Source organism: Xyrauchen texanus, chromosome 15 (genome assembly GCF_025860055.1).
Source record: "Xyrauchen texanus isolate HMW12.3.18 chromosome 15, RBS_HiC_50CHRs, whole genome shotgun sequence".
In the NCBI taxonomy this organism is placed as follows: Eukaryota; Metazoa; Chordata; class Actinopteri; order Cypriniformes; family Catostomidae; genus Xyrauchen; species Xyrauchen texanus.
In genome coordinates, this window is record NC_068290.1 from 24,157,604 (window position 1) to 24,177,635 (window position 20,032).

At 38.0% G+C, this 20,032-nt stretch overlaps 1 protein-coding gene across 1 annotated transcript in view; it reads left to right on the plus strand.

The window, feature by feature from the left end:
* The window catches only part of LOC127655472 (cingulin-like), a 46,431-nt gene that overhangs the window by 3,654 nt on the left and 22,745 nt on the right, over positions 1-20,032 (plus strand). Inside the window, exons 2-5 of the mRNA XM_052143310.1 lie at positions 10,530-10,796; positions 11,390-12,032; positions 15,731-15,831; positions 19,183-19,252. Of these exons, the coding sequence (XP_051999270.1) occupies positions 10,531-10,796; positions 11,390-12,032; positions 15,731-15,831; positions 19,183-19,252 (1,080 nt within the window). The 5' untranslated portion in view covers position 10,530. The remainder of the gene's footprint in view (positions 1-10,529; positions 10,797-11,389; positions 12,033-15,730; positions 15,832-19,182; positions 19,253-20,032) is intronic.

Below are 20,032 nucleotides of genomic sequence, written 5' to 3' on the forward strand. Positions count from 1 at the left end.
TGACTATGATTATGCAATATTTTGTACATTTTTGTAACCAGTTATTTTATAATAGTATATAATAATGAATAGATGATACACTGGAACAACAAGACACAATGCAGCAGCCAAAGACATGTGTCAGGCATGTTATTATATATACAGTTATGTACATGTCATTATCCGTCAAGTACTTGACGAATACTCAGATAATTAATCTGAGTACTCGAATAGACAAAATGACCAAAATGCCCATCCCTAGTAGAGGTCTGCCACACGACCTGGTCCCGATGGGACCCGAAAACCTGACTGGTTTTGTGCCGGGTTTGGGTCAATTTTTCAAGTATGACTTCAGGTTTGGGTTTGCATGAATGGAAAAAATAAACAAGATTACCAATCTTGTTTCGCGCATGCACTCACTCTCACTCACAGACACGTGCGAATGTACAAACATGTTTTTGTACACGTCTGTTCTGTTTTTCTGTGATTTATATTTGAAATTTACACCACGTCTTGCTTTTTATTCAGCATCTCACACATGACCAGCACATTTTAAACACCATGTCAAGTTAAAAATAATTTATTACGCTGCGTCTAGATTGGTTTTTAGCACATTTGTCACGAAGATTCAGTGTTCTGAACAAGTTCAGGCTGCATAGAGTGGATTGCTGCAGCATTTCATATTATTCCAGATTGTTTTGCACCAAGTGAAAAAATAAACCTTAAGTCAATACTTTTTTCCTATTCTGCTATAGTGTACAGTGTAAGGCATTGTTTCCCAACCTTTTTTCTGCACACTTTTTATGACTAAAAGAAAATATACCGGCACACCACTATCCCACATAGGCTAACATCATCAAAGTTATTGGGAACTGTTGAGGAGAGACTGTTAAGACAGGACGCTGGATCTGCTGAAGTTGTGTGAAGTTTGTTTATTACATCTGTTTAAATGAGATATGCCTATTTGCAGACGTTATATGATATTAGTTTTATTTATATTTGCCTTTTTCATCATTATACAAGACCGTTACAGGGAATTGTTGAGGCGATAGAGGGAGAATAAATCAGGCGATTACTTTATATATTTATGAGCTCAAACGCTTCTGCCGCTGCTCTGGTATTTGGACTGTTTAAATTAGACAGTGTTACACACAGGAATACTGATGGCACGTAACAACTGAACCTAACCATGACTGGTCATTTACATGCCTCACTGATATATCGGACAACCACTAGAAGAGACATTTAACAGAATAGATGCAGTAAAAGAGCTTTGTTATAAGTAAGTAAAAGAAAATGAGTAGATTCTTTGTGCTGAAAAGGATTAGTCCTAGACTGGTTGAATCAAGTGGCTGCATACATTAGGCTATTGCCTATCAAGGGAACAGTTACATCTCTGGTTTGCATGAGAGCAAGAGAGAGAAGGAGAGAAAGAGTGTGAAAGAGTCCAGTGTTCTCTGCATAGCTGCCCTTGTTTTCTGCACCACTTCACTGTAATAATAGGAAGAGGGTCCTTTTATTCCCCTCCCTCCCATTCACAGGCTCCCTCCATTAACCCTATAAGATAATGCAGTGCAGAGAGGCACTATTTTATTTGTATTTATCAAAAATCTGATTTTTGCTGTAATCTTTATATTATATCAAAGAATTTCATGAGCAAACCTGCTGTCCTTCACGAATTGGTCATAGCAGTCTCCAGGATATCATTTTTCATAAGATTAAAGCTGCACCATGGAATTTGGAATGGCTGGCTCAGTGGTAAAGACGCTGGCTACCACCCCTGGAGTTCGCTAGTAAGAATCCCAGGGCATCCACACGCGCTATGTCTCCGTGAACTTTTTTTTCAGCCATATCACTAGGGCTGGACGATAAAACAATATAGATATATCACGATAAAGAAAATCCACGATAAGCTTTTGAGGAATTATCAATATTTACTGCGTGTCACTAAAACGCAAGCAGTTCGGCTTTCTCAGGCTGCGTTTCCACTGGGGCGGACGAAATCCTCTCAAAGGCACTCGCAGCGCTAGGAGAGAGCTTGCTCCACACCGCTGCCAATCCTACGATCCACCTTGTGAGCATGACGCTCTGCTTTCATAGGAATGAAATGAAAACGCTCTCAGCTTCGCTCACAACGCGCCAGTGGTAACGTAGGGTCAGACTGGATGAACTTGCTAATGCTAGCTGCCTTGCTAACAATTAGGTTACGTCCGACACCGGATTGATTCCATCTAATGAAGAGCATGACTGAACAACAGTGATGTGGACAACAGCTCAGATCTTTCTGCGCTGTAATCTTGAATATTGTTCTCTAGCAACAAACATGCATCATATCTGCCCTGTTCCACTCTGCACGCGTTGCCTCTTTTTCCGGCATGTGTGTAGACATGAAGCGCCGCTGAGTTAACGTGGTTTCAAAGCAACTTTTAGATATGTTTTTCCCTTCTAAATGTATCTTCATTAATCAGCATGATTTAAATTTGTGAAAATGTATTGGATGTCTGGAATTGACAAGGAAAGACTAAAATTACTAGTTTCTCACTTTAACGAAAAATGGGGTTTTTTTTTTTTTTCATTTTTAAAAAAACGTTTTCTAAATTTTCTCTCAGGACACCCCTGAATCCACATTCAGCATCATTCCACAGTCACAAGGGCTTCTATGCCCCATACTTTGGTATGTGAAACTAAAGAAATATAAAAAATATTTCATTTTAATGTAAAAATATTCCAACAAATACTGGACTGCTGTCACTATGCTTCAGAACAAACAGAGGATCTTTTAACATTAATTTTCAATTGATAAATGGTAAAAGACGGTCAAATTGGTAAAAGATCCCGCAGACCCCACTGCTTTGGCCGGCTCTGGACCCCCTGTGCAGTTTTGTAGAGACTATTTTGACTGTTTAGAATTTATTTTTTCTTCATCCGTCAACTGTGAAATAAAAAAAAAAGAGAGTGCAATGTGTAAATGTAAATTATATCGTGATAAATATCGATATCGAACAATATGAAAAAGATTATCGTGATAACAATTTTGACCATATCGCCCAGCCCTACATATCACCTTAGTTTCACCTGATAAATTGAGAAGTGAAGTAAAATAGAAACATTAATAATAGATAAAACACTTGAATAATCATATTAAAATATTATGGTAACTAAGGATGTCATAAAATATTGATATACCAATTATTGGTCGGCCCATTATTTTATCGATATATTTGAGATGAATCAATAAATTAAAATTAGCAGAGATTTAAATTCGAAGCCTAATTTGCATGGTTTCCAATTCACTCAGTTGGCGTTTATTTAACAGTCTGGCGTAATAGTGTTGGGAGACCACAAGGGGCTGATATATAATTTACTGGAGCCTATCGTGGTCTTGAAAGTCTGGTATCACACAAGTTATGAAGTCCAAAGTTACAAAGGTTTTTGTACTTCTTCAAGAATAAACAAAGTGACTAGGTTGATGAGTTTGCAGGTTAGTGTATGAAACTGGTGTAACTGTGCAAACTGAAAGATTAGAAATGGTGATGTTTATTATGTAATTTCTCATGTAGCCTTGAATAGGTCTTTTTATTCAAGCTGTCAAACCACAAAACAACATACTTGTAACTGAAAATACATTGTGTAGGCTATATGAAAGATACATATAGAAAATATATTACCCAGTGAAGGCTAGAGTAAATAATGTTTGTTCTTTGTTAATGATTTGGGTCTTTTAGTGGAGTTGCATTCCGTGGCCCATCAGAATTTTGACGCTGAGCATTGGCAGTGTGTGTACATTCCAAGAAAATAATTGTTTCAAATTTATAACGCGGCATGCCGTTCGATAAGATGCGTACGGTGTGCAACCCCCTTAAATTTACCCTGCTGCTCACACTTTACTAAATTTGTATTGAGATGTTTTTGAAAAGACAACCCAATTTATATCTGAAAACAAAAAAAAAAAAACAAGATAAATATTGATAATCATAACGAAAATCTTCTGATTTTTGATGTGTGAAAAAGGCATTGATACCAAGCCTACTAGTAACTGGTGGTGATTGAGAAGAGTACATTGTTCTCTATGTAAAAGTGCTTTGGATGTAGTGTCAGAAAAGCTCTATAAGTGTAAAATGTATTAAAACATTCATTCAAAATATGTAAATACGAGAGTTGTTTATCTTCATCAAAGCAAGTAATATTTTAGTTTTAAATGTTTAATTGAGTAACATAAAGGAAATGTGCTATGAAAATAGCACATTATGACTCTGAATATCTCCTAGTCATGATCACAGGTGATGTTCAGATAACCTTAAATCATGAGATTAATCAGTGCAGAAGACCAGTGTCAACTCACGTAAAACGTTCCTGTGCAAATAGCTTGCAGTTTTAATTTTCAACCACAGATGTCGCTAAAGAGAACGAAGTTCTGTAGCACAACTTCAAAGATGTGAACCCAATGCTATCTATAAAGAAGCCAGTCCTTCCTTATAGTTCTTTTATAGAGTCCAAAGTCTGTTGTTTGTTTGGGATTTAAACTCCACCTGTCAGTGTTTAAGAGCTATAGAATTAGATGATTGGCACTATAAAAGTAACATTAATTCTACCTTAACCGGAGTAACACAAGATTACGTTGCATGTCTGGTTGATCAACACCTTGAACACACCACCCTTCTCAAAAAGCTTCTTGATGTCAAAACACAAAATGAACCCTTCATTACATCTTCATTGTGATAGTCATGAAGGCGCCATCATTTTTTACACAGTAAATACATTTTTTACCACTCTGTTCATTGCAGAGCAGGTTACAATGTTAGTTTAATGGGAGTTTATTTTAATTTGACCTTTGGCCACTTTAATAATACAAGGAAAGGCTGTAGTTTTATTGTGAATCTGAGTTGCACAATCAAGCATTTCTCATGGACTAATCTGGTCATATGAGAGTTGCCTGATTTATCAGGCATTTTATTACCCTGAATTCCTGATACCTTGCTGTCTCTCTCAGACACATGTAAGAGGGATGGGCTTTACAGAGAAGCAGCACTGATTACACCGCAATGTGATTATGGGTGTTTACACTTAGGTCCACTTTAATAGTGAGTTTACACTATTTTAAGCCCAGTTTTCGCTCGCTGACAGTTTTGTGGAGATCGCTGACAAAAGCCTGAAATCTTAGGCAAATCGGAGCTCGCGCCCATGAACGATGATCGCAATGTTTGAACTATCAAAGACGTTATTTGAGAGAAGCGTTGACGTGTCGCCAATGTCAGCGAGATATCTAGGATGTTAACTATCTGGACCTGTCTGCGATTCCAAATCGTGAAATGTGTTTTGACTACAGCCAATGAGAGAGCATGAAACAGGGCACAGGAAGTTTCAGTGGGAGGAGTCCTGATGTACCTGCAACAGAGCATCAACTAGCATAGCTGCGGTATCAAGAAATTCTCATTAGACCAAAGAAATGGAAGAAAAATTAGTGGAACATTGGCAGGAGCACCAGTGCCTATTTGATGTTTCATCTGAATTGTACCACAACCGGGTGGGGAAATAGAAGATTTGTAGAGAAATTGCCAATTCTCTTGGACAGTCAGGCAAGCAAATACCTTTTCATATTGTAACCATTAAAATATATGATGCCTATTTAGGCGATTTAAAAACATACACATCATATTCTGAAATGCATAACATATGATCATGCATTTGTTTTCGTAACTCTCATCACTTCTTGCGTGCGCTCTGTTGTGAAACATAATTTGGAGTCCAGGCAGTGTCGTCGGGATTTGCCAATAGTGAAATGTTTTGTAATGTTTTCACCCCTGTCGCCGATTCCTCGTGTGATTTGAAAACCTACGTCTTCCATGATGAGACATTTGTGTAATATGAACTGTACCACAATCCAACGTCTTTGAAGGTTGTGTAGTGTGTAGGAGGCATAAGGGTGTTTTCACACTTGGGTCACCTTTAAAAGAACTCAAACCCCTTTAAGTGGACCAAGAAGTGAACCTAGTGAAAAAGGACCCAGTTCTGTTTGCATTCACAATATTTGTGAATGCAAAACTATTTGTGAATGCAAAATAGAACTCTAAAGTGGGCTAAGATCTCTTTTTGGTCCACTTGACCAATTATGGTGTCTCAGTCCATTTTGCATTCACACTGTTGTTTTTGTGGAACCCAGACCACTTTTTAAAATATAAAATTAATGATAATTATTATTTGACGATGATGATTTTTATATATATAAATGATATATATATATATATATATATGTATGTAATGCCCTTAAAATTTATAATTAGCAATAGTACAGTTGTCTTTGTTCAAAAAAACATATTTTATTGATCTTCTGCATCAAAAAAGAATTGTATTATATAGTGTAAATTCTGTATATAGCATCTTGTTTTTTATAAATTAAGAGGGAAAAGCAGTGCATTAAACTTAATGCATTGTATTGTTTTTATTTAGAGGAATTAAGAAATTAAATCATGGATTATGGTAGATTAGCCGTATTGCCAACAAAAAAATTTGATTTTGGCAACATCTATTAATTGAAAACAATAGTAAAATATTTGTATGATAATCTCTTATGTCACGTGCCATTCCAATGCAATCCGGTTAAACCCTTGACGACTCATTTGCACAGAAGATTGAAAGATTTTTGAGTTTAATTTGTGAAGCGTTTAAATCTCCGACTAGATCGTCTACCTCCCTGCCAAGGGTCGGTGAATATATTTGCTTTATTGATTTTGCTTTAATTTAATTAATTTATTGAAACGTGAAATATATTTATAAATTTAAATGGCACTTTAAACGAAATTTTAAAAAAGCTAGTAAAATAATATATAAATAATAAAAAACATTTACCGTCTCCAACAGCCCCATTTGCCCTTACGCAAGTATTGACGTGGGAAATTACTGATAGCCTAGAAATAAAGAAAATAATAAATGTAAAGATAATACTCATAGTTAAAATAAATAAACCATTACCTATAGAAAGTTCAACCCACATCATTTCTAATTTCAAAATGTATAAAAAAGTTACTTTAATTATTCTTTGCTTAAACGAAGAGAAAACACCAGTTTAATATTAGGTGTAAGATAAATAAATGTCCTTGTGTTCTCAAAATAATGCTGCTAATGTGTGTTATTGAATATGTGTTTGTATTGCGTTTCATTAATTCAGTTAATACTGCCTAAAGAAAAGAAAATGGAACTCAATTTTAAGTTCAAGGTAAACATGGCCTTGTATTATTTTATCATTTCATCCCTTTTTTTGTTTCTTTGATACAAAGATATATTTGAGCCAACCTGCAGAGTTGCTTTCACAATGCACGTGCAAAAGGAACTAAAGTGAATTAAACTTCGAGCACCTCCTGAGATGGTCTTGGGTCATTTGCAGCATTCTCATAAATGGCACAATTCTTTCAAACAGTTTTCAGACAACTGAAACAGAGAAGAAAGAGTGATAACTTTTAAGCCATTACTTTTTTTTCCCTCAAAAAATCAAAAAACGTTACACTGATCAAAGTTCAGAAAAAGTTAGGCTATACATAAACATGTCAAAAAGTAGCCTAAATTTAATTTGTGATTGGTATTAGTTAGGGATGGGATAATGTATTACGGTTAGAAACATCGTAAGCCAAAAAAAGTGTTTTCTGTCCATGTGATCATAAATTAAATGACCTGACAAACATCTAGATCTCTCTGGCTATGTTCACACTTTTGTAGTCTGAACAAGACAGAAATTACATTTTTAAAATGATTTTAAAAAGCCTGATCTAAACCACATTCCTAGGTGCTTTGAAATCCGATTAAAATCAGATTTTTGATAATGCATCTCAGTCTGATTTAATGTGTTTATCTCATAATTATTTGTGCGCGAAGGGTTATTGTGTCATGTTTTGGGACAAAAAGACATATGGTGCTGTGATGACGATGAGGAGGAGGGCAGGGCTGGGCCTTCAGTGCACAAGGCTGGCCCCCAATCGGACTAATCAGCCGAGCCAGATGGGGAAGTTCGGGAGAGAGAGAGCCACATGTACCTCCTCTCTGTAGGCTGTTTCATCATATTACTGTGTTAAAGTATCGTGATTCCAAGTAGTATCACGATACCATATGATAGTGTGTTAATTCTTAACACAGTTTGTCATGGTAAAGGTGGTTCTTTGAAACGAGCCATTCCACTGGTTAATCCGGAAGTGGTGAAAATAATTGATGGATGAATTGTTAGAAGGGTCAAATGGACTAATACATGCTTGTTTTGATGTAAAAAAATTTTTTGGGGAATCTTCACTGCATCAAAACAGCCAGTTCAAATGTGAACCGCTTTAAATTTTTATTCTGTTTATTTCTGTGATTATTTGATTGTTGGTAACATGAAAATAAATATATTGTAACGTTGAAAAGACTGTTTTGAGCACCTTTTTCACAGACTGTGATGATGCTTTTTAAATTTATTATTATCAAATGTATTATTATTTGTGTTATATTACCCTGGAATTAGTTTTAAAAGCTGCTGAGAGTGACTGTAAATTAGGCATCTTCTCCCATCTGACTGTCGCTTCTGAGACCAAACAATCCATGCATCTTATCATGAAACTCATTGTGAATGACACCACGGAAGCTCCGCATATGGAGGCCTATGCTATTCTCTGTGATCCACACACAAATTACCATGCACCCCATTGAGAGTGAGAAAAAACTAATTGCGACCACTAGGAGGTTACCCCATGTGACTCTACCCTCCTTGCTTAGGAGACTTGGCTGGAGTCACTCAGCACACACTGGATTCAAACTCGTGACTCCAGGGGTGGTAGTCAGCATCAATACTTGCTGAGCTACCCAGGCCCCTAATATAAATATATATATATATATATATATATGAGAGAGAGAGAGAGAGAGAGAGAGACACACACACTCTCGTGGCCTTGCCCATCCTTGAACTGCTACAGGCATGTATTTATTTATATGACCTATTATATTTAATGGATATATTAGTTTTCCTATATCAGACATCATTCAAACAGAACATATATTACACAGGATCAAAAATGTGTCCATAACTTGTCCAGACGTTAAAGCTCTTCATGTACTTGCACTCATATTTACAATGCAATGCAAATATAAGCATATTATACAGGTATTATAAGCATATAATAGAGGTAAGACCATGGATGGCTTCTCATTACTGTAGATAGGTCAATATAATTTGTCTTTCTAAAAAATATATATTTTAGTATTTTATTTATGAAAAAAGCCTAAATGCATTTAGAAATTTTAACTACAACTGCCACAGTTGTTATAAACATTCTGTCCAATAGAGTCTACCTAATAAATTAACACTTGTCAAAATACCAGTTTTTTTTAATTGTAAAATTGTGATTAATTTTAGTGAGCGTGATGATGGCTTATTTTAAAAACCTTTATTTTGGCTAATTGTTATCTCTCTTCCTTGTCAGTGCTGTGTATAATGTCAGGCCTGTCTAGCTGTTTAAGAAGTTTGACTTCCTCCATTGTGCCTTAAACTACAAAATTCTCACAAGAATTAAAATGGGTCGCATCTGTGTTGTGGTCTGCACAGCTATATATAGGAAAGCCCGGTTGACATGCATGCGCTTCTGAGATACAGTACGTTAGAACAGAGAAAATAATTTTAGTGGTTCTGTGATGGCCTGCATGAAAACAAGGCTTCAGTTGTACCGCATTTACAGATGAGAAGCCCATTTAGTGCGTATAAAGCATCGACTACAAGATGAGTATCATTAGATTTGCCTTGGCGGCCCAAAATAGAACCCTGGCATTGTTATTTCCCTGCTAAGGCAGTCCACCAGTTAAGCAACACTGTTGATCATAGACCAACAATTAAATAGTGAAAAAATTACCCCACCAAGTACTTGGCTGATTTATACTATATGTCGTGTAATTATGCAGAATAGACAAAATGCCCATCACTAGTGCTGAACAGCCTGTATTCAGTGTAGTGCTTGTGCATTCTTGGCTGTAAGGTCTAAGGCATATATGTCTGCGTTCTACATTATGTGCTCAGGTTAATGAATAATGAAGGCCATTGTGTCTTCTGTGCCAAGTGTTAGAGGTTACAGGCCGTGTGGAGTAGTATGTGTCATTTAATATTGCCTGGTCTGTCTCCTTGTTTATATATGTCTGTCTGTATATCTCAACAGAGTGCAACAGTAGGGTTCCAGTAGAAGGAATCCAATTCAAAACCTATATGTTCTGTAGAGACTGATCGGCCGCTTCCATTATAGACACTGTGTTGTTAGGTTCTGTCAGGGCCTGCATGTCATAAAGGAAATTCAGGGATGTTTTTTTATTTTTATTTTTATTTTTTATTAAAGAGGGCTAGTGAGTGAAAGCTAGCAATGTAGTGTTGGCAAACGGTAAATAGTTACCCAGCTATTTAACGAAGGAATCTTTTATCTGTTTGAGACTGAGGTCAACAACTAGTCACAATGAATACACAAGAGTCACATAACATCAATTTTGTCTTCATGCTCGTCTCTCACTTCCTACTCTTCTGCTCTTTCTCCTTATTCCCTCTCGTCTCCCAGTATGTCTGTTCCTGTCTCAGGTAAGAAGACCTCAGTGGACCATGGCGTTCAAATTCGCTTTATAAATGACCTGCATGACACTCGTGGTGGAGTAAGTGGGCAGTCTCGGAAAGAAGGCTCCAAAAAGACCTCTTCTCGCTATGGAGTAGCAGTAAGGATACAGGGTATCGGGGGACAGCCATATGTTGTACTGAAGGAGGGCGAGAAAGGAGACTCTTATGGAGTACAGCTGAGAACACAACCACCTGCGTACAACAGCCTGCCCAGGTAATATTTGTGTAATTACTTCTCTGTCTGATCGTATGAATGTAACGCATCATAAGAAAGGGTTTCACCACTGTTCAAATGCACTTTTGATCTCATCATTTTATTTGTATAAATAATTTCCATCTGAAAGGACTAAAATGAAATGAATGACAATAACATGCAAAGTAATCTCATCTGTAATCAAGATCATTTTTGAATGAAACTGTATTCTAATGACCAATTATTTAAATTGTAACTGTAGTGGCATACAGTTACTTCTATTTTAAATGCGTAATCTCGTTACATGAATCCATTACTCCACAACCCTGATTATAGCTATATTTTTAAATGACAAAAGTATCGCTTAAAATAGTCCCACCCTAAACTCAAGCCAACAGGCTGAACAGGTCTCTCAAAACAAACCAAGCTATTTTTATAGCTGTCACCATGAGTGACAGTGTTTACAGTTTTTGAGGAAATCAACCTTCAAATGGCTTACTTGCTTTGCGTTGCCTCGCCTCTGTGTAAACTGATAGAAAGTATTTTATCATTGAAAAAGTTATACACTTTAGCTTTTAAATCTATATACCTATGTTTCTGTTTGCCTGTTTAAGGAGGAGAGAGGATGGGGTAATCCAGGGGCCATATTTCTCATCTGGAGATAACAGCCCCCTTCGTAGAGCTCATTCTCATGGCTCCCTTTTGGAGAGGGACAGCAGCAGCGATGACTTCACTGACCAACATAGTCGTCCGCTTGGAGATGGACAATCTGGTAGCTATGGCAACCTGGATGGAGGTGTCGGAGTGGGAGCAGAGCAACCGAGAGGAAGGATGGAGAGAAATCATTGGGGTGGTTCCTACCAGGCAGGGCTGAATGGATCTCTTGGGAGAGGTGGAAGCAGTTACTACACCTCATCAGAATCTTTCGAAATATCTCCACAAGGCGAGCACACGCACAGCCAATCAGCCCCCAGCTCCAGACGACACACTCCTGTTCACAGACTCGTCGATAGGTTTGATGGGAGCTCTGCTGTACAGTCAAGTAATGCAGGGGCCTCCGCTAGGGGGCGCTATCCCGGCCTGAATGCAGGAGACAGACCTGCGTCTGTCTCTCCATTACCTTCATCTGTTCCAAACACATACTCCTCACCTCTCTCTTCCTCACCTGCCTCTGCCTTCAGCAGCTTGGGGCGGGGCTCAAATTCTGTTGCCAAGTTTAAAGCTGTCACTTCTTTGGCCTCATCAGTTGAGTCACATGTGAGTGAGTAAAATAATCAGTGTTTTATTGAGGTTTGCTGTGTTGACTAACCCTTTGACCTTTTTACCACCTGATTCTTATATCAAATCAAAATACTGTTATGTTCAAATGTTTATCATTGCCATTATCGTCAAGGTCTATTCTTTTAGAAACATTTTCTGTTTTGAATTTCTCTGCTTTCAGATGTTTCTACATTTCAAAAGTGCCCATGATTTGACTTAATACAGGGTTTCCGCAGGTCTTAAATCGGAGCAACAACGTTTTTATTCATAAGGTCATGGCATTAAATGTTATATGAGGGATTGTTTTCTTGTTTCGTTTAAGTAGGGTGACCAGACGTCCCGTTTTGAAGAGGTGTGTCCTGACAATTCTCTAAACATTGTAATTATGTCCTGGTTTCAGCTGGTGGGCTAATGTCTTTGGTATCGTTTGCAGAGAAGAGAAGCGAATTTGAAGTGTTGCGCTTTGATTTGACGATACTTTCATTCTAGTCTTCTTGCAAATCTGCTGAAATGTATGTGGATACAATGGCAATGACGTTATACGCTTGGCGCACACTCTTTGTCATCCTGTCAGTCAGCACAAGTAGAAATGCACCAATAAAAAATTTGTTTTCAACAACGAGTTGAAAAGTCGATCCATTTCTTCGTGCAGCACGTGAATATGTAAGCGAGTATTTTTCTGTAATATTAATTTCCCCACGAGCACAGAGGTAAATCAGACAATATCACATTTAGACAGCTACGCTGACCTTTTTACGTAGTACAAGCACTTATATGTTCAGATGTGGGGGTTGTATTTAGAATTTTCGGTTACAATATTGTGAATTGTGAATAAAAATCCAAAACTACGTAGCCCATACAGTTAAGTGCAGAAGTTTGCACAACCCTTTTGTTTTTATAAGTTTCCACACCCCTTTCAGAATGTATACAAACAGCCTGTAGTACTGCCCTTCAAATGCTACTTAGCACAAAATGTACCCTTATTTACACAAATCATACTGTTCGAAAGTTTGCACCAATTGGGTCTTCTTATGTTGCCTTCTTGTGCATCAATAATTGTTTTTCACCTTATGAGTAGTTGTTTATTAGTCCCTCAATTGTCAAAATCTGGACCTCACATATAGCCCCTGTTGGGAAGAACTCAAATGTGCAGAAGATGCTAAGAAACCAAATAATTTTTATGTAGATCTTCACTGCTCAGGACAAAGCAGGGATTCATGAGCAATTATTACACAAGCAGTCATTGATCATCGAGAAAGCAACACACCATATTAGAAACCAAGGGAATGTAATCTTAACATGATCATGTGTGTAAATTCAGTTACTATTTTGTTGTGTGGAATATATGTGAGGATGTGTTATGTCATATATAGCCCGCTCCCACACACACGTACACATTGATTCCTTAATTTTATAAGACATTTTTAAAACCAGCTAAAGAAAATTTATGTTAATAAAACCTGCAATAGTCAGCCTGAGTTAGATAGTGTTCACTATTATGGAGGACTGTATGTGACAATAAATAAACATACTTAACAAAAATTAAAAAGTGTACATCGAAATAAATAAATGGTTTAATCAGACATAAATTAGTATTTATACTAGTGCTGTCGATTTAGCACGTTAATTCAGTGCGTTTAATTTGGCAAAAAAATAACGTGTTAAAAAAGTTTACGCAATTAATCGCACTGCCCCCAGACCATAATAAGATTCCTGAGAAATGCAAGCTTGTAGTACCACCACTTGTTTACTCCAGAGGGCAGAAAGTGAAATTTCAGCTGTATGAGCAAGGCGCAGTTTATACAGTGAAGAAAACACTTCAGTAGGCAGCACGATACAAACATGTTACGTTCTTGCGTTCAAAACACTTGAAAGAGCGCAAATGCGAACTAAGGGATCTCAAGATGTGTTTGTGTTGAGTATTAAACTATATTTAACTTGAAAAAGTGACCTAAACATTTTATGTTTATGATGTAACGCACCCGAGATGCTACACAAGTATATCTGACAAAGGTGTAGATTGACGGGCTCTTAAACAAGCCCTCTTAATAAATCTTGAACTGATTGACAAATTCACTTGTGAAGTTGATTACTGTGAACTGTATGCCAATGATTGACTTATGATCAATAATATGGTAGTAAACAATACATTGTATTCTAAAGCTGCTTTTTGTATTGTCTTATCAAGGATTAACTCATGCATTTGAATTATCTGAATTGTATTTTATTATTATATATATTTATATAATTATATATATTTTTTAAATATATTTTAAATAACTATTATAAATATGTATAATCTTTATATATTGAGTTATTCTCAGCAAATATTTGTATATGCGATTAATTAATCGGAACACCATGTAATTAATTTGATTGAAAATTTGTAATCAATTGACAGCCCTAATTTATACATTTATTTCTTTATGCTATATTTATTTCTTTTTTTATTTCCACGTATTTTTTTCCATTTTATATTTTTTTTTATGCAAACATTTTTTATATTACACACACACACACAAATCATATATCCTCTGTCATGTACATGCCATTATAATGGATGCTACACTCCTGGATGTACCAAAGTAATTTTGAAACAAAAAGTAAGGCTAAAGATAGACCTTGATGGAAATTTTACAACTCGTTCTGCCAAGTGGCAAGGATGTTTTTCTAGTGCAACATCTGCAACCTTGTAGTCATTCATTCAATAGAGATCGTTCATTCCATATTTGACCTACGTGACTCAACCAAATGCAAACTTCACTCTGTAGCACTATGAGATTGATTGCTATGCCTGAAGTAGAAAACATGCCCCCTCAATAAACAAAAAAAAAAAACACATGTAGACAAAATAAAATTAAATATGAAAATAATTTTTTTTAGAAATATGCAAATGTTTAAATAAATATAGAAATAAAAGTGTGTGTGTGCGTAGTGCGTGCGTGCGTGTGTAAACACTCATTTATGTCTGAATTAAACATTTGTTCCTTTATTTATTTATTTTTTTGCAAATATATTTATCAATTTTTTTTTTTTTATACTGGCACATTTGGTCCTCCATACACTAAAGCCCTATTCCCAAACCTAGTGAGTTATTGGTGGACTGCACAACTGGCCAGTAAAACTAATCATTCTAATTTTACAAGGAATCCATTATCTTGCCTCATCAAGTTAATTACATCGGCTGAAAAATACCCCATTATTATATTTTAAACAATAATTCAGATAATTCAAAAACACATTATTTTGGCAGATGCATTAATTAGTCACCTCAAAATGTTAATTTATAAGTCATTTTATTATTAGTTTTATTTCCATAAATAATTACGCTGCCTACCTTTTGTAACAGGCTTTGCGTGCCATGATGCCTTTTAAAATGCTGTCTAGTTAGGCAGCTCACTAGCTTTTGGAAGAAAAAAACCTGCTACTGTATGTACATTAGTTGAAATTGGAGTAGGTTACAGTAAGGCAAATCCTCAACCCAATACTCTGTTCTCTCCTGCATTGAATGTCTTTTGGCTTGATTTAGCATGCTGGTGTCAGCTGACAAGGTGTGCACTTATGTTACTATTCAGAGGGATCAATTGTAACTCTCTCCTCCAGATTATGAAATGTTATTTGTAAGATTTACTCATTCTGTGTGGGTTGTGCTTCAAGTTTAATGAACTTTGCCTGTTATCGTCATCTGCTTTTAGGTAACCCCTGACCTTTTGATGGACCAGGGCAAAAGTTCAGGGTCAGAGTTCTCTGCAGAGGATCAAATACAGCAGATAATCTATGATGTTCTACGACAGGGGTAAACTAATATAACAGATAATTCATGTGAAGGATGATTTTTGGAATAATAGCTAATTTAGAGTGATTTAGTTCCCTATCAAAAGCTACACTTTGATGCTGCGCTGATTTAGCACTTTGGGAATGTCTTTAAGAGTGACCAACTGTGAATATGTGTGCAACACATCAATGAAATTGACTAGAATTTATAGCCTCCGTCGGTGACATTCAGGATGCGCCGGTACAGGGGCTATAAATAGGTGCGCCACAGGTGCACCATCAGGTCTTTTGTCTTCAGACCATTCTGTGTGTGTTGTGCTCAACCCTGTCAAAAACTTTCTATTTTCCTCTGTTAGGAGTTAGAATGTGTTAAGCAGTGCGCAGAAACCTTTCTCTTTCAAAAAAAAATAAAGAAAGAAAAAATGACTGATAAACAAAGCAAGCTGTGTGTGTGTACCCGTGTTTCCGCTCTATGGCTGAAACGGACACACACCAGTTTTGTTTTGTGTGTTTGGGGGAAGAGCATGCTGCTCTTGCATTGGGGCGGGGCAGGTGCGAGCATTGCAATCTGCTTTCAGTCAAAATGCTTCATACTCGTCACTCTTACTTCTGAGAGTCAGCACCCACTGTTCCATCGTGGGGCTCTTGTATGGATCTGGCCGAGAAGTGAGGGACGTGTTCTTCCCTATCGCTCGCTCTCTCCCCAGATCCAGCCGGTCCTTCACGTGATCTTGAAGCGCGCTCCGGCACCTCTTTGGTTCATTAGGGACGCTGAATTTCTTGAGTCTGCGAACTTTGAACTACCCACCTCTGAGCGTTTCTCGCACGATAATATAGTGGCTGAGGAATTGCTCGAGGTGGTTACTAGGGCGGTGGCCAGACTACAGCTAGACTGGGCACACAAACAAGAGACCCCCAAACGCTCCGAGTTGGAGACAGATTTCAGTCTGGTGGCCAAAGGAAGGGAACACTACATCAGTCCCTTCCTTTCTTTGATGACCTCCATGACAAGCTTTCTCGTTCATGGAGGACACCTTATACTTCCCGTGTCTTCATGCCTTCGACGTTGACATATTAGACTATCGTGGGTGCTGAGGCACGGGGGTATTCCATGATGCTGCAGATAGAAGAGACACTTGCGCGTTGTCTCTCACCTGGCTCGGCATCATCTCTAAAGAGAGCCACTCTTCCCACAAAGCCGTGTAGGACCACCTCAACGCTTGTGGGGAAAGCTTATTAGGCAGCAGGTCAGGCTTGTGCTACCCTGCACACTATGGCAGTGTTGCAGGCATACAAGGCTGACCTGTTGAAGGACCTGAGTGCGGGCATTACGGTCGACGAGGAGGCGTTTTCAGAGCTTCGTCGAGCCACGGATCTGTCTCTCAAGGCGACCAAACAGACGGCTCGTGCCATTGGCCGGTCGATGGCTGCTTTGGTCAGCATGGAGAGGCGCTTATGGCTGAACCTGTCGGGCATCAGAGACAAGGATAAAGTCTTCCTTCTTGATGCCCCGATTTCACCTTCTGGCTTGTTTGGTGACTCTGAGAACACTGTCATCACCAGGTTCAAGGAGGCAAAAATCACGAGGAAGCCTTCGGGCAATTTCTTCCTCGCCGCACTCAGGGCCACCCAGCCCCTCCCCGATCCTTCTAGATGGGAGGCTCAGAAACAAAGCGTGGCGAGTCGTGCTCCCGCTCGTAGAGACTGGGGGCCGGCTCGTTGCCCTCAGCAGCCCCCAAAGCAAGACCTCAGGGCAGTCATTTCTAAGAGGAAAAAACCCTGATGGTCTTTCGACCAGCCTTGTGGTGGTAGCCCCCCTTGGGATGGGGCGCATGTATCATCCACTTCGACCCTCGCGATATCCCCACGAAACCTCTCCATTCCCGCCGCCTCTGGTGTTTCGGAAGTTGGAGGCTCCCAGCAAAATGTTGGGTGTACCGTTGCTTCCTGCCTTAGTCCAGGACACGGAACACTCTACATCCCATCAACAGGAAGTGTCAAAATTAATACCCATCTCAGAGATCTTAGGACCTACATATTTCTATGTGGGTCCTAAGAACAGTAGAAAAAGGCTATAGAATTAAATTTGTTCACCGTCCTCTGCGTTTCAATGCTGTGGTTTCCACTACCGTGAAACCAGAGCAAGCATGTGTACAGTGGAAAGAACTCCAAAATCTCTTGGACAAAGGGGCCATAGAACATGTTCCCCTTCCAGAGCAAGAGTCAGGTTATTACAGCAGATACTTCCTGGTTCCCAAGAAGAAGGGGGGGTTGCGTCCAATCTTAAATCTTCAAGGCTTGAATCGCTCAGTCAGGGCATTCAAGTTCAAGATGCTAACTATCAAGACGGTCGTGTCCCAAATCTAACATCACGATTGGTTGGTCGCGATCAATCTCATGGACGCATACTTTCATATAGAAATTCTGCCACAACACAGGAAGTTCCTGACGTTCGCTTTTGGGGGCGAAGCCTTTCAATATCGGGTTCTTCCATTCGGCCTAGCCCGATCACGAAATACATTCACAAGCACATTCATGAAATGGATGCAGCACTGGCTACTTTGCGACTCCGGGGCATTCGCATTCTGAATTGCATAGATGACTGGCTGATACTAGCACAGTCTCAAGAACTGGCAGTTCAGCACAGGCATATCGTGCTTGGCTCATCTGATTTCTTTGGGTCTGAGACTCAACGTCAAAAAGAGCTTTACCTTTCTGGGCGTTGTATGCCTTCCAATAAATGGCAACAAGTCTAAATAAAATAAAAGCTATTTTATTTTTTTTAAGAAAAAGGCTTCAACCAATACAATATCTAGAGTGCAGAGTGGCATATCGCCAATATAATACTGATGTAAAAGAATTCACTTTTAATGATAGCTAGTGAGGCATACACACACACACACACACACACACACACACACACACAAATAAATTTCACCCAAAATTTTTTATGACTTACTTTCTTCTGTCGAACACAAAAAGAGATGTTAGTTTGAGATACCATTCATTTTCATTGCATTTTTTCCCCTATACATTAAAAGTGAATGGTCACTTAGCATCTATTTCTGTATTCCATGGAAGAAAGAAGGTCATGCAGGATTGGAACAACATAAGGGTGAGTAAAAGATAACAGAATTTTCATTTGAGCGAACTATCCCTTTAACTTAAAATTTACAAAAATTATTTTAAAAATGGAAAAATTTGAAACTAAATCTAGGGAGTAAGACTTGTTTAGTGACATGGCAAGATTATTAGCATATATATATCTATCTGAACATTGATGTATAATAATAGATGATATTACGTATTTAAGCACAAGCCAATAAAGAGTCTAAACTTTGTAATATTGATGATACCTTTTTTCATATGTCAGGAGTACAGAGGGAGATGCTACCATTAAGCACAGGGTTCGAATCATCTGTGACAATATTCAAGGACTGAAGGTACAGTGCCTGCTATTTAACATCACACTTTGAGACATTGGTATTTACTCTTTCAGATTTTCCCAGCACTGAATTGGCTTAGAACATGTCAACATGGAACTAAGCTTGTAATTCGCTTCACATCATGTACAGTAACTTCACATCATGTAACCCTACATTTAAACCTGATTTCTCACATCTGTTTTTGGTTACCTGCTGCCACAAATAGTATAACTCTCACAGAGTTATGTACCAAAACACCTCATCGGCTCATCAGGTTGAGCCACAGCTCCCTTTACAATTATGCAAAGGGGAAACAAACAAAAGAACGGTGTTCTATACAGGCGCCAATGATTACATAATGTCTACACTGGAAGAGACCAAATGAGGCATTGCAATTTCTTAAGTCAGTCTATACTAAAAGCACAGTAGCAGCATGTCACTTAGAATATTCACTAACAAGGACCAATCAGCTGTAAACTTGATGTGAATTTTGTGAAGAAATGATTTAAGAAATAATTGATATAATCTTGGGCAATTCAGATGCACTTAACCCCACTGTAAATAAAGCTGTAATTTTGAAAAGATGTCATAAACACATTAAAAATGAGAGACGATTTACTAAAGTGATAAAAAAAAAAAAAACTCTCTGGCTGGACGTATGCTCAGTTGGCACAATCTTTGGGTATCACTGAAATGAGCAGATTTATTTCAGCTTTTTTTTTTTACTTCAGCACATTCCCAGTGGGTCAGAAGTTTACATACACTTTGTTAGTATTTGATAGCATTGCCTTTAAATTG